This window comes from Ambystoma mexicanum, chromosome 8, assembly GCF_040938575.1.
Source record: "Ambystoma mexicanum isolate Mex_15411 chromosome 8, UKY_AmexF1_1, whole genome shotgun sequence".
In the NCBI taxonomy this organism is placed as follows: Eukaryota; Metazoa; Chordata; class Amphibia; order Caudata; family Ambystomatidae; genus Ambystoma; species Ambystoma mexicanum.
In genome coordinates this window covers 1,012,995,262-1,013,010,785 of record NC_090929.1, presented here as the reverse complement: position 1 = coordinate 1,013,010,785, position 15,524 = coordinate 1,012,995,262, and the positions used below count along the sequence as shown (strand labels likewise).

At 42.2% G+C, this 15,524-nt stretch overlaps 1 protein-coding gene across 7 annotated transcripts in view; it reads right to left on the bottom strand.

Annotated features, from left to right (window-relative positions):
- HSPG2 (heparan sulfate proteoglycan 2) overlaps positions 1-15,524 on the bottom strand; it is a 1,237,996-nt gene that overhangs the window by 593,871 nt on the left and 628,601 nt on the right. For 5 of the 7 annotated variants that reach the window (XM_069610942.1, XM_069610946.1, XM_069610944.1 and 2 more), the window contains 3 exons: positions 14,823-15,014; positions 12,429-12,467; positions 6,937-7,038 (listed from right to left, as the gene is read on the bottom strand). In XM_069610942.1, coding sequence (XP_069467043.1) covers positions 6,937-7,038; positions 12,429-12,467; positions 14,823-15,014 — 333 coding nt within the window. The remainder of the gene's footprint in view (positions 1-6,936; positions 7,039-12,428; positions 12,468-14,822; positions 15,015-15,524) is intronic. The other 2 variants (XM_069610947.1, XM_069610948.1) reach the window with 1 other exon arrangement.

The following is a 15,524-nucleotide window of genomic DNA, read 5'->3' as shown; positions in this document are numbered from 1 at the left end:
GAAGTTCACCACCCTTGGAAGAAAAGGGACCCTCCCCCATCTCGCAAGCTAGGATTGCCAACAAAGGACAGGCCATCTTGAATAGGACTTAAAACGCAGAGAGGCTCTTTTTTAGTATACAGCCATCTTAAGTGCATTATTGTGGCTATAAAGGCAACAGGAGATAATGCACCCGTAAAAAACATAAAAATTAAATGTCTGCCACCAGCCTGTTTAGGGGATGTCTGGAAAGTAGCAATAGTACTACTTAGGACAAAGACAAGGAGACACAGAGCACCTCCACAGTGCTCCATGTAAAATGGCTTGTGCTGCAAAAGGTAAAAATATATGTCATAAAAAGGAGAGAACTACTCCTGCACTGGTAGACCCAAGTACCCAGTGCACTCACGACAATGCAAAAGGGGCTACAGGGACCCCTGGCAGCACACCACCTAAAGTGGGGGGTAGATTACATGGGAAAAGCATGGATGCCAAATCACAGGGGGAGGATCTCCCCACACTGGAACCTTAAAGAGAGGATCCAGTGTCCCAAAAATAAAAGTGAATGCAGGAGGCGAATGATAACGTTTCACTCACTTTCAAAGTCAATGACAAACTCCCAGTTAGTTGAGCAGTAGTGCGGAGAGGTTCAGGACAGAGGGTAAGCTTTTGAAAAAAGATCTCCCTAACTGTACAGATTTGGCAAGTCATCATTTGGGGGAGGAGTTGTCTTGCCACATTTCCTTGGCATGGTGCTTTTGACAGCTTGCACACAAGAAACGATTGCATTAAAATTGCAACCATCTAGCACTCTGCTTCGAGATGGCTCGGCAAATGTAGTACTTTATAAAAATCTGTCTTTCTGGTCTCCAATGCTATAAAATCTTGTCGAAAAAATTACTTCTGTGATTCGTAATACATAGACGCAAGCCCAGATTATTCCAATGTAAAGTAAAAGTAAAAAAGACAATCCACTGAATTACAGCTTAATCACCTCACAGGATGTCAGAATTAATTTGCTGCCACTATCTTATTGAAGGAGCTTAGAATCTAGGCTAACCATTTGAGCTTATTGCCTTTAGCAGAGACAAGCGCTTCTGTAGAGGGTACACACAATGTGCTGGCCCTCCATTGGCGTGGAACCACGCATTTGTAGAATCACTTGCCACTCTCCTTAGCATTTATTGATTACACAGCAGCCTTCGATCAATTTGATAAAAATATGTTGAGGCAAAAGCTACTCGGGTGGGGCATGGTTTGAAATACCTGAGGGCTATTTAGTTCTTGGCTATAGCCCAGGAGAGTATTGTTGGCTTGACACCAACACTTACCAGGAGCTACATTTGGATCCACATGCCAACTGGTGGTATACAAATCTATCTGTAGGGCAACCAAATTACATTTAAAGCATGATGGGTCATATTTAATTGACATGTTATGGTTTGCATCTCATGTGGAAGTTAAATTGGCGGCATGCTATATAATAGCTCCTTGTTCCCAGAGGTAGCTCCTGTTTACTGGTCGACTCCGGATACCCAGGAGCTGCTTTGGCTCCTGCTCATCAAATCCTTATTTTGATCCCTGTGGTGTGGTACAGACGAGGTTCTTTGAAAAATGTTGATATTACGCCAACACAATCCAAGTGTTTGAGTTTAGATGGAAGAAAGGGGCTTATATTTAATCGAATTTAGAACGGCTAGGGTCTTAAACAAGGTTGGGTCTTGACCCTCCCCATGCCCTTTTTCCATGTATACTGGACATAGCTGACATCAATGGAACCTTAAGGGATGTGTGTAGTTTTCCTAAAAAAATAGGGGGTCAAGACTTTTACTATATCGTCTGTATATGCTAAATAGTACAATACCTATCAACCTGCAAAGAAGCCTGGTCGCACTAAACAATTATTCTAGGAACTAAGCACTTCAGATTCACATCAACAAACAATATAAATGGTACGGTCTACTGAGAAAAGGGTTTGTGGATTTACTATCGAAATTGTGAGTAGCTTTTGCTATTGAGGAATTCTATTTAGTAGTAAACAACCAAGACATTCATATTGCAATACGTTTCTGCTGCAGCTCTATCAATAATGGGGGCCCTGCATCATTTTAACAATCTGTATTGTGGTTAGTCTCTTGAACCGATCGAGAAGACAAAGAAAAGCTTGTTCAAGCTATTATTTGCCAAATGCAAACAAGGCTGCAACATCTGGATAGCTGGCTGTCCAAATTAGTGGGGGAAATCTCGCAGCCTTTCCTGGACTTGGACCGGGTCTTCTAGTTTAAATGATTCGGGCTGAGGTTTGGCCTTATATCATTATCTAACACTCAAACTAAAAAGAGTAGCTCTTTCCATGGATATTAAACTTTCCACAAGAAACTGTCTGTTGAATTTACTCCAGACCACATTAATAGGAAAGGATACAGAACTGATTACGTCAGAGAAACTGAATTGCCACTTTCTAAAAGAGGTGCCCATAAATCTTATTTGGGCTACACAAAAAATTATTCTAATGAAGAAAATCAAGAAGATAGATCAGATTCTAGACTGGTGCTATAAGGCCAAGTATGTGTTAACAAAACCATAGGCAAATGAGTACAGGACTGTTTTCTCACAGTTAGAAGGTGGAAATCACTATCTAACCACCTTTCCCCGATACTAAAATGAGGTAAAAACCTCAGGTCATTCCTGCCTGAAACCAGTTTGTGCTGGGAGGCTGGTTGTCCCCATTGGACAGCCTCCTCCCAAGTTTGAATGAATGTCTGGTGGTTGGTGGGCTGAACCAGTTTTCCTGTATAAAAAAAGACAAGACTCGTGGAGCAGAAACTCAGAGTCGAACACTGGAGTTGAAGATCCGAAGAAGGGCGCCTTGCAGCCACTTCCAGCGACCGCCAGACCATCTGAGTAAACGCTGCAGTGCTAACCTCAACTTCTGTGTGACAGGGAAGCCTCAAAGCGAATGACTTCCTCCCTTGGACTGGTGGGCCTAACCAGTCCCAAGACAAACTGCCTTTTACTCCCTGCTTGGAAAAGCTGCAACCCCCACAGCCCACAATTAATCCGTGGGTGCTGTGCCAGTTTGTGGTGCAACATCAACCGAAACATAGTTTCGTCTGAAACTTTGCAGGCATTCTCCTGGAGCTCCAGAGACTGGATCCCACTCCTGAAAGTCACCTCAGCCGAGACGAGGATCGAGAACCGGTGCAAAGACTACTGCACGACAGAGCCTGCCAACAAGCTAGAGCTGCAACGATCTTCTGCTTGGAGTCCAACTGTCCAGAGCAACCACCAGATTCATTGCAAGATCTTTTCTTCAGTCGCCACGGCCAAGAATCCTGAACCAGGGTCTGGAGTCACCTCTCCTTGGGAACCGTCATGCTGCACAAGCTTCTTCACTTACAAGGTATTGTTAAGTCCCCAATGCTTACCTGGGACCTGCTTTGTTGTTCCTGTGCTTCGGAGGGCTTCAGTTAAGCTGTTACTTGCATCCCCTTTTGTGCCTAAATTGAGCTACATTGGGGTGGACTACCCTTTATCCTCTTTACCAAAGAAACCTAACTGCTACTCACTTGCAAACTGGAAGAAACCTTCAGAGACCCTACCTTGTTTGCTGCTTACCTGCCCTTCCTTCCGCAGCCCTTGGTCACTGGTCCCTAGTGCCCCCTTGACTCTGAGTCATCTAGAATAGGGTTGGAATTGGTTAAGCAGGGGTTAACTAAAGTTATAGAAGTTGGTCTATAGTTTGAATACTTGTTTCAGAAGTTTCTACTACTTTTATGTTACCTTACAATTGTTCTAAAGTATTTTGATCCTTTGGATATTACATATAGTCTGTGTTTAATACTATGTGATAGTACTTCCCTTACTTAAAAGTTATAAGCTTTAGTGTATATAAAATAAATGCTCATTTGTATATAACTTCTAATGTGTAAGTGTTTTCTAGAACCAAGTGTATCCTCCGAGTACTTTCTGCCTTACTACAGCCCTCATCCCTCCTAAACTAAGCCTGGCTGCTCAGCCATTACTACCAAACCTTTGGTTAGCTCAGGCTAAATCTAAGGGGTGTCCCCCTGTTCAAACAAGGTGGGTTTTCTAAAGTCTAGTCACAGACAGGACTTGGGAAACATCTTCTAATAGTTACTTCTATATATTTAAGGTTGGAGCTAAACCAAGGAGGCACGTTAAATACATTTTTTTTAAAAACTCAACTTTTTCTAGCTTCCACGTTTCCGATAAATGCCATGATAAATATCACTCTGAATAGACATTTCGTAGTAGCCCATGTTTGAAGAAGCCCTGAAATTGTTTGCCACAGGAAGACTATTCAAAGGGAGGTTCTTGCTCTCCATCCTGGCTTGCATGGGACTGAAATTCAATCCAAGAGCTAAGGGCTTTCATCCGTAGGGGGTTCTGATGAACAAGTCCACCAAGGGCTTGCCATGGTAGCCAACTCATTTGTATGGATGATTGCAATTCACCTCAAAACAAGGCTTGCATCTGACGACCTCTCTTGCTTGGGTGACAGTGTTCTAACACTTCTGTGTCTTTATCCTTGGTATTTACTTGTGATATTCTATATCAATAACTATTTTACTCTTTTGCTAACTTTGTTCAGTGCTCTTTTAAACAGTACAATATGAAATCAATACATTGTTATGTACTAGTTAACTATACAAGTTCATCATGTTCTTGCTGCTGAACAGGGTTATCATTGGTGATGGATTATGTAAGGGGTTGCATAATTCTGCTTCAACTATTCATGAAACTGTTGAAGTGGGGAGGGGGGATGGCTAAGGCATACTTCAGATAGTAATGTTTTCCATTCAGACAGTGGTTAAAGTGTGCTTAAATACTGAAGGTTTGATGTCAAGAACAATCGAAAGTAAATGGGGTGTAAAATAGGGGTGTGTTTAAGCCCCAATGCTTTTTAACTTGTACACTTCTGACACAGGGAAAGACCAGACATTGAGAAACAATTTTCCTCCGAAACCATGGGATGTCCACATACCATTTCGAGCATACAGCATTTTTTATTTTTGTTGGAAAGAATGAAAATAGGTCTACATAGAAGCTAGACAGTGTGGCAAAATTCTAAAGCATTCTAAACTTAAAAACCAATACAAAGATCTTTGCACCAGGACCTCGTATAGCTGAGCTAAAGTGATGTTTAGATGGCCATCAATTAAAAGGGATGGAAAAGATTGATACTGGGAAGACACTTACAGAACAACAAACCCAGCTTACATTTGACAAAACGCAATTAACGCCAGTCGAAAAATGGCTGCCCAAAATCGCTTCGATAAAGTAGGAGGTTTCTCAGCTTTTGCCCCTAAACAAGTACTATATGGCATAGATTCTGGTAAAGGTGTTACATGGACTGGAACGTGACAGTTTGTCATGAAAAGTGGATAGCTAAACTGGAGGGAAACTATGGAGAACACTGAGACTTCCACAGACCACAGCAATTCAACAAATTAAAAGGAAATGAGTAGTCCATCATTGAATGATCTATTGGAATTTTTTTAGAAATTAGGACTATTTTGGTATCTGGTGCAGAACGAAGAAGGGACACTGAAAGAGTTTGCTCTTCTCGTCAGCTGTTGCATAGAAGAAAAGTTGTATAAATATAGAATTAACTTACTTGGGTGGTTGCAGCAGATTAGGTTAGAGAAAGGAGAGAAATCTTGCAGAGTTTGTTTGAACAAACAGAGCCTTGAATCAGTAAAACATCTTTAATGGAATAGGTCAAGCTAATTAATTGGAGAAATCTACTCCGGCGGAAATATGCGGCACCCCATCGATGGCAGGACTCTGGATTAAACTAATGAACAGTAATTGGATATTGGGAATTCTTGACTTTTTGATTCTGGGAGAAGAGAGACATGAATAGATCCAATCAATTGAAAGGTATGGTTGATTGGGGGGAGAGGGTCTCAAACATGCTCATAAATAGTAGAAGTCAGTTTGTTGGCCCCAGTATATGAATTTAATTAAGGTAATTATTGAAGGAGACAGTGTTTTGAGAGATAAAAGGACATGTTTTGTAAATATGCCCCGTTTGATAAAACTGGTATTATTAGTTTCCAATGAACTTTGATTATTAAGAAGATGAGGTATTGCAAATTTGTAATTTAATATGAAATTGAAATCATGGATTTGTTTTTTTTATGTAATGGTATGCCTGAAATGTTCTTTTGTAAACTATGTATGCACGATAAATAAAATATTCATTCTATTATCTGCTGTTATCTTTCTGGCTTCATTTATGGCCTGTGAGAAACTGTAAAGTAAATACATTAGATACACAAAATCATCAGGGTTTGAACAGTCTTGCATGCATGGTTCTGGGAACTCCAATATGGGATGGATCAACATGGTGGTGCTCTATAATAAGAAAACGCACAAAGACAGCAAAAATGGAAATAACCTTGAACACTTGATCTCCAAGTACTGAATTAGTCTCCTTGAACTCTCCCCCCAACTCCCTGCCATAGGAAGCATTCATCACAAGCTAAAGGTATTATAAAAAGTTGATGTACAACTGGGGACAGATAAAGGTTGTAGGCAGTTTGAGATGCAGGTTATGTCTGTCATTTTATGGTCTTTGGGGCATTCAAATAGTTTCAGACTGATGTCTGCTTGATGTGTTAATGGAGAGCATTTAGATTCGGATGGTCTGGTGCGGCAATTCCTTTTGGTTGGTAAATAGGATTTTAGTTGAGAACGTCTACTGTACACCTGCACACGCGACTACCAATTAGTATAGTGTGTTCCTACTTGGTGAACAGTCCATACCAATATTTTACATACCAGCAATTTTGCCAAGGTTACAAAGAAATGAGTGACTTGCATTATGCCTAGTACAAAAAAATGCTCCTACATCCTTTTGGTCACCATTACAACAATAGCACAGCAGGCACATACTAGAATAACGCACATTAATAACACTTCCGTTACCTTTACAGCACGCTTTGACCGACCACTGGTTTCATGAGATTCCCGAACCTTTCCAGCGGCAACGTCCCTTCTCAGTTGATCCTCCGTCACAGATGTTTCATTCTGACGAAGGTGGGGCACAAGTAGTTTTAAACATGTCAACTCAACCCCCTTTGCCTTACTGCCCAGCCTCCACAAGTGAGCATAAGCCTTGACATGTGCAAGAGCTGAGGTCACAGTATTTAGCTGGCTTAACTGAAAGTTAATGTCAACTACAATCCATGCAGTGTTTAATTTTGAATAAAACCAAAAACTTCTATCAGAGCAAACTAGCATCCCTACAAGTGTTTTTAACTGCATGTTCAGGCTCCCCTAGTGAGTTTACAACTTTAGTTCTAAGGCTGCTATTCTGTGTGTATGAATGAATCCGACATTAATAAGCTCCTATAAATGTGAAACGTTGTTGATACATTCTTACCAGCACCTTCTGTTCTTGGTTTATACGAAATAATAAGAACATTTTCACCCCATAACTATGACCACTACGTTGCTGAGCCTTTAGGCACGCACATAATACTGACTCCCACTACTGAGCCCAAGCCTGTGTCCACCTGTGTGCCCCCCCCTTGCCCACGTGTCCACCTGTCCCCCCCTTGCCAGTGTCCACCTGTGTGCCCCCCCCTTTCCCCGTGTTCACCTGTGTGCCACCCCCGATTGTCCCCTAGTTCTTCACCCTCTTACCCCTTACCTCCCTTACTTGACACTTGCCTCCTCCCTTCCCCCTGCTTGCTCTTTCATCCTTAGCCCCTCCTCCCCCTACACCCCCTCCCTCATCCCATCACCTCACCTCTCGGTCCCCTCCTTTCCCTCCTTCTGTTAAACTCAGGCACTACCCCAATTGTCGTCAAGCATAATAATTGTAGCCGCTTGTCCTTTGCAGCAGCTTCCCTCCTCTCCCACCCCTTGTCCTGTGTAAGTCAGCACTACCTCAATTGCCGTCAGGCATAGTAATTGTAGTTGTGCCTTTTGCAGCCATCTTCCCTTCCCCTTGCCCCTTTTCACTTTTCCATTACCAAAGCACTTAATCTTATCACTGTCCCTTGAACTCTGATAATAGCTGGTCTATCCCTCTCCTATCCTTCTTGTCCTTTCCTCCCTCTCCCTCCCCAGAACAACCTTATTCAGTCGCCGACCCTTTAAGATAGTCACTTGTTTTGCTCCTCTCCTCTTCCCCTCTCTCACCTCCCCCACACCTCCCCTCCTCCCCCTCTTGTCATTCTTGCACTGCAACAATTGCCATCAGGCATAGTAATGTTACTGCTAGTATTGTCTCCTTTTTTCATTCCTCACTTCTCCCTCATTGTTTCATGCACTTGTACTATCTGTTATGATAGTGTTTCTCTCACATTCTGATTTGTTTGAAGGACCTGTAAGAATGTAACTATTTTTCCCTTGCTCCCTTCCTCCTTGAAGCGCTTTGAAACATTGTGTATAAGCGCTATACAAATAAACAAATCAATCAAGTGGGGCGGGGGTGTCCCTGCACCTCTTGGGCGCATTAATGGGAGTCGGGGGTTGTGGGGATGTCCTCCACTTACCGTAATGGTAAGCGGGGGATAAGAAGTTGAAACAAATAAAATAAATAACAAAGGACTCTGCGGCATCAGGATCGACCTACGCAAGTGGGAGGAACTGACGCTGCAGGGTCGGAAGGGAGACGGGGGCACACTACACTATGTGCCGCCGATAAGGTAAGTTGATAGGGGGGAGGCGGGTATGGGGATGCAGGGCACAGTGATCAAAGTGATCACTGTGCTGCGCCATAATTGGAGTTTGCAATTTAATAGTCGACATTAAGGCGGCGGTGTGATCACAGATTCGGTGTACACCATATATACTCCTAGTGTTTGCATTTTTGACATTGGCTTGCCGAGTAAAGAATATTTATTTTTTATTTTATTTTTATTTATTTGCCTTTGTATAATGCACTTACAGCCCAGGGGCATCGAGGCGCTGTTACATGAAATCTTGCATGAAAGTGTAATTGACTAGAATACAGGTGACCGACTTGGTCTCTTGGGTACAAGTGCATAGAAATCAGTGACTTAATACATGAAAGGTAGGTGAACGTGAAGACATAATCAAGTGGGCACGCAATCAGTAATACATCACAAACATGGCAACGGAGTAGGGAATATAGTTATACAAAAAGCTTGGTTTTGATGGCTTTACGGAAAGCTTGGTGGGACTCGATCATCCTTAGGTGAAAGGGAAGAGCGTTCCAGTGAGAAGCGGCCAGTGTGGGAAAGCAAGACCCCCCAGCGCAAACTTTGAGCAATTTAGGAGTGATGATAGTGTTGGTATAGCTTTTTCTGAGGGGCCTTGCGGAGGTGTGCTTAATGATTCTTTGGGCAAGGTAGGGTGGTGCCAGATCATGAAGGCAGAGAGGCGATTTGTTCTTTGACTGGGAGCCAGTGGACCTGTCTCCGTACCTCGGAGATGTGGTCTTTCCTTGATGTGCCCCTGGCCGCTCTGAGGGCATTATTTTGCACCAGCTGGAGTTTAGCAAGGTTCTTGCTGGAGGTCCCTACGAGGAGGGCATTGTAGTAATCCAACCTTGATCCAATTATTGCCCTAGCGATAGTAAGACAATTCTGACAGGATAAGAAAGGCCTGGTTGCATTGAGAACTTTGGAGTAGTAGGCGGATGAGGAGGCCATGGCGTTAACCTGTCTTTCCATGGTCAGGTCCGAGTCAAGGTAAACACCAAGTGTCTTAACATTGTTGGATACCTTGATGGGGATGTTAAAGGAGAAATACTGCTGATCTAGATTGCCCAGAGTAGTGGGGAAGCCAATTAGGAGGATTTCCATTTTCTCACTATTAAGGCAGAGCCAATTATCCGCCATCCGTGACTAGATTGTGGAGTATATGGTGGTGAGGGTGATCAAGTCCTCTTTGTAATTGCCAGTGAGTGGAATAAGCACCTGTGTGTCATCCGCGTAGTTGGTGTACGAGATGCAAAGAGTCCAGGATGCTGAATAGAGGCCTAGTGAAAAGGTTGTAGAGGATGGGCGCAATGCAGGAGCCTTGCGGGACTCCACATTTGATGATGCTGGGGTGGCAGAGGCTGAGAAGACTTTCATACCCCTTTCTTAGAGAAAGGAGGTGATCCAGGCACAGGCTTTGGGGGAGATGTTGGCTGCAGTGGCAAGATGGCAGCAAAGGGTGTTATGCTCTACCAAATCAAAGGCCGGTGATAAGTCAAGGAGCAATAGGAGCGCAGGTTTGCCCGAGTCTCTATGATCGTCCATTTTATTCATTAGGTCTAGAAGGGCCGTTTCAGTGCCATGTCGTGGGCGGAAGCCAGATTGCCGCAGGCCTAGGAGACGGTTGTCTTCGAGAAATTTCGGAACTTGCAGGTAGGCTGCTTTGTCCAGGATTTTTAGGAGGAAAGGGACGGTGGTAATGGGCCTATAGTTCCCTGGAATCGTTGGGTCCAGGGACAGTTTTTTTAAGGAGCAGGCGAACCCAGGCTTCCTTGAAGTCCTTGGGGACAAGGCCAGTTTTAAATGAAGAGTTGATAAAGGCAGTTATGAAGGGGGGCGAGGAGGTGTGCAGAATCTTTAATGAGTTGTGCCGGTTGTCCAAATCTTTTGTTGTAGAGCTAGTTTGTGCATACATAACTAAACCTCAAGGAGTTTATTTAGTTCCTCGATTCACGACCCAGATGACCCAAGTGGGCTCCATCCGATGATCGAGATCAGAACCTTAGGTCCTGGGGCTGGGAGTTGAATTAACTTAATCATGGTAAACCTATTGTAGTTTCCTAGTTTGTCAATTCCTTTTCATTCATTGCACAATCTCCTCTTCCTTGTGCGCACTGCTAATTATGCTGTACCCCACTTTAGCTTATAATCGCAATAATGCTGTGCTAATACATTCTCTTTGCATCCTTGCCCATATTGTCCTTCTGTTATTGGCCATTCAGTACCAACATGCTTTGTGCTGTGGCCTTTGTGGCACCAATCCTGTGTCTTCATGAGAATTTGTAAGCTCTACTGCTGCCCGAGTCCCAGCTGCTACTCTCTGTACCCCAATCCCACACAGCTCCCCTGCTGATGCACATACGCCATGCACAGGTTTAGACGGAATTTGATCCTGGCTCAGGCATTAAACAGACTGGCAAGCTAAAGCACTAGTGTGGTCCATAAAGCAGCAACAGGTGGCTGAACATTTAGCACCTCACACCCTCATGCAGAAAGTAAGATTTATCTAAACACAATCAATAGCATGCCAGCAAGCATCGACTTTGAAAGAATGAAAATTACGTATAAAACATCAAGCAAATTCCATTGTCTAGATCTATCCACACAGACACTCTAGAGGGGAAACACTTTGCAAGAATTAAGCACAGAACTCACAAAACACAGAGGTTACTCAGCTTTCCGACTGCTCCTTTAACAGAGATAGTGGTGTCAACACTTAATTTGCTCATGTAAATAGTCTTGAATTAATTAAAATAATTTGTTTAGACTTATAGTTACCTATTGTCCTTAAGGAGGAGCCAACACTTTTTGAGGGCAAGCTTTTTAACTTTGAGTTTCAGACTTTTCTCTGCTTTATCACTCTTAGACATGCACCATGGTTGATGCAATTCACAGAAGATTAGAAATTCTATCACAGTAAATATTTGTATTTGCAATCTTCATCACAGCCCCAAAGTGTCCATCTTTTGGGAGATTTAAGTTCCAGCAAACTATGCTGTGTATGTGACACATTGTTTTGAACAAAATAGATACAATCTCTCCCTACAAAGTCCTCATACGAATGTCCTGCTCCATGCAAAGTCCTCAAGCAGTGTAATACATGCATACATTGCTGGGAAACCAGGCTTGCTTCTGGCATCAGGTGGTGGGAGGCATGTGTTCCCCTTCATCTCAACTGCCACCTACCAAATACTGTTAACTGCCGGACGAGCCAAGCAAGAGGACATATTGCCTATGTGCTAAATCAATCTAGTATACTTCGGGATGCTCGCAAGACCATCAAATGTTACCAATTGTCTCAAGCACATTTCCCAAGTTCTTAACCATAGGTGTACCATGGGTGTATGGTAAATTATTCATATAAGGAAATGGGACATACAACAAGAACTATTTGCTAAAAGGCAAACGTGCAACCTTTTGATCTTTCCAGACACACCGATAAGTACATGCCAGTTCCAAAGCAAAAGGGCCTCCAAGGATGGGGAACAAAAATACAAATAAAACTAATTTTTATGCCTTTCTTCTAGCCAACAGGGTAGTGATTTGTTCTTTCCTTCGTTTACTCAGGCATGAAGAATTGCTTTAAACATCTCAAAAGACAAGTGTTCAAGATCTCACACTCAAATCCAATACAGTTAAATAAGGAAGCTGGCAAGCCATTTGAGGGAGCAGCTATGAAAATTAAGAGTCCATGCCAACAAACTCACAAATTGCAGCACACCATGCCACATAGGTGAAGGATACCTTATGGGCACGGCGCATTCGGGCAAAATATTTCTCCCTCTTATCAAATGGTGAAGTGTGAATCAAAGGAGAGAGAGAGAGAGAAAGACAAGAAAGAAGCAAAACATTTAGAACAGCATTGACAGCTGGTGTAGAATACTCCCAACAGCAAACCCATGATATGATAGCCGTCCACTTATGGATATTAGCCCTACTAAGAGCTCTAGTAATAGCATTAATGGCCATGGTGGCTACAGAGGCAGTAATACCCTGCTGGTCTGCTAGTTAGAGCAGATACCAGTCATGTACGCTAATTACCACAGCCATTAACACTATCTGTGAGCATTGGTTCGATACTCAGGCTAGGTGGACTAGCCTCTTCACTCTCAAACCCCCCAAAACTCACAGGTCGCTAAAAAAAGTAACACATTGGGGGTAATAATGATGGAAATAGATACGATTGGTCTATATTGGCAGATTGAGCCTGGCATTCAAGGAAGCAGATTAGCACCTGGTGCTGGGGAGCCAGCCAATCCAAGCTCTATTCACTTGGCCCACCGAGGAACTTCAAGGCACTTCAGCCTTTCATCCCGGAGCATGAATATTTTGAAAATTAAGAATAAAAGTAATGGCAATACTGGCTTAGCAGATTGTAAAAAAGCTGACAGACTTTGCTGGAACCTTATTTTAAAATTAAGAATGAACAGTTTTAAATTCCTTCACACTCTCCTCTCTGAAAACTAGATCACACCCTTCTGTGTACAATCCTTTTCATACTTCACATTGCACCTCATACAACATCCATAAAACACCAAAACTGACCATAGGTGATATATGCGGTGTAACATCCAAGCAGATCATGCAAGAAGGAAACTAGTGTGGAGGTAACAATTCTTACTATATGTCTCTACCCAGGATCTATGCATATTTCATTTGAACCCTTTGACTAATTGTTTCTAGGTATATTAGGGTTCACCTGTCTGATCACACACCAAAAAAATAAATTTCGAAGGTAAGCACATAACATTTGTTACAAATTTGTATTTATTTTATTGTTCATTTATAACACAGCGAGTGGTTTCTAAGCGCGGGATCGGGATTCGAACGTGTTGCGCCGCGTTGTCTTGCTTTCAAGACAAACGCATTGCCCCTCAGCCCCCTTGCATCCATTGAAATATATAGTTCAATGTTTAAGCTCTTCACTTTTTTCCCCATCATCACATTCCCAAGTTGGGGCCCCTTTCAGGCAGGTCAATATTCATTACAAACCATTTCATATTTGTTGTAGGTGGATATTGTTTATTGACCCAACAATACAAAGCTGGTGCAACAACCAAACAAGTATAAAGCAGGGATTAAATTGATTGGGGTAACCAAATTGTAACCAAATACTTCCTTATATGTCAAATAACTAGTTCCACACCATACAGAAGAGGATTCTATATTGGACAATAGCAATCACAATTTTTTTTTAACAGACTCTGTGCTTGGAATGGATTAATTCTCGTCTTGGTTAATGTTTTGAAGGCTGCATAACACTGGACTGTGAAATAGTTTTTAACCAAATGGATGGCTGTTGACAGGAATGCACCATTGATCTTATTTAATAGGAAGGGTGCATATGGAAAACTTGCTTTGCTGAATGGTTTGCAGGATGAAAGAATGATGAAATAATGCTCCAGCAAATAGATCAATAACATTCAACATTCTTAATTATCAAAACCCTGATCACATAAAAGCCATGTTCTAAACAAATGTCAAATATCCTAAAATACATGTATATGTGTTATGAATAATTTATTTAATTTATTTAACATTTATAAAGCGCTCACACAGCCCACAGGCATCGAGGCGCTGTTACAGGAATTGTTTGTTTTTCTTAGTTGTGTAATTGTGTTGTTTTTTTTGTCTTAGTTACGTATTTATAACGCGCTTAAACACCCAGAGGTTTCTAAGCGCGGACCCGGGGATCAAACCTGTTGTTGCTTTGTGTCGTCTTGCTTCCAAGACGCGCACGCTGCCGCTGAGCTATCCTCCCGGTATCCCATTCCAGTGAGAAGAAAGTCTGATTTCTTATGAAATTTGGAAAATAAAGTCATAGGTCTGGTATCTAGTTCCAATCACTTCAGTGAAGTTCTATACAGGAAACACTTAATTTTCCTAAAGTTGCAACTGGCTGAAATTGGTTTGGAAAACACTTCCTGGTAATTTTACAAACCTTATTCTTTTACATTGTTCATGATCACTTTTTATACAAGTTGTAGCTCCGAATTAAGAACAATAATGGGGGAGGGTCAGAGGGGGGGGGGGGAAATCAAACATGATAGCAGTAACAGTAATTGATTAAATAGAAAGTAGGAACATGAGATGGGCCTATCTAGTCCCACCTCACTCTACAGATACGTTCAGACATACCTTGTCGCCTTGAAAACCATCCGGTAGCTGCCAATAGTAGGATTCTTGACCAAGCTGTCCAAACTGGTCAAAGGAGAGCTGCGGCCCAATGCTGGACATCTCCACTGTGAATCCCGTGGTGATACGTGTGCTGTGCTGGCGGTTTACTAGTGCAAATTCCTGAAAGTTTCCCGGCAGGAATGGGCTTGTGACCTACAAATACAGAACATGTGGAATTACAGAATTCCTTTTATCAAAAAAGCTTTAAACTAATTGCTTAAAATCACGGCCATTGTAGTCGTAAACCGGATATTTCAAGAATATGTCAATATCCCAGTGCAAGGACTTCCCCAAAAGCTTTAGGAAAGATAATTCTGCTTTAAGGGATTATATGCCAGCATATTCTTCCAGTATAGTTCACAAACAACTAAAATGTAAAATAATACTAATGCCCATATCATATAATAAAAGGCCAGATGTTTGTCTGAAGCCGTCTGGCCCGCTTCACCTGTTATCATTGCTAGAGGGAGCTGTTGCCTCACGCATACAACAGTAAGACTAAGTTCATCTTCCAGGCAAACAAAATGTGTATTTCAACAATAACATACAACTGGCTGCAGAAAGGGCCCAAGACAGGCATACCACTTTAACAGCATACTTCAAGTTGCATAGACTAAGAAAATATATACATTAAAAACAAATATAAACAGAAATGAATTTAAG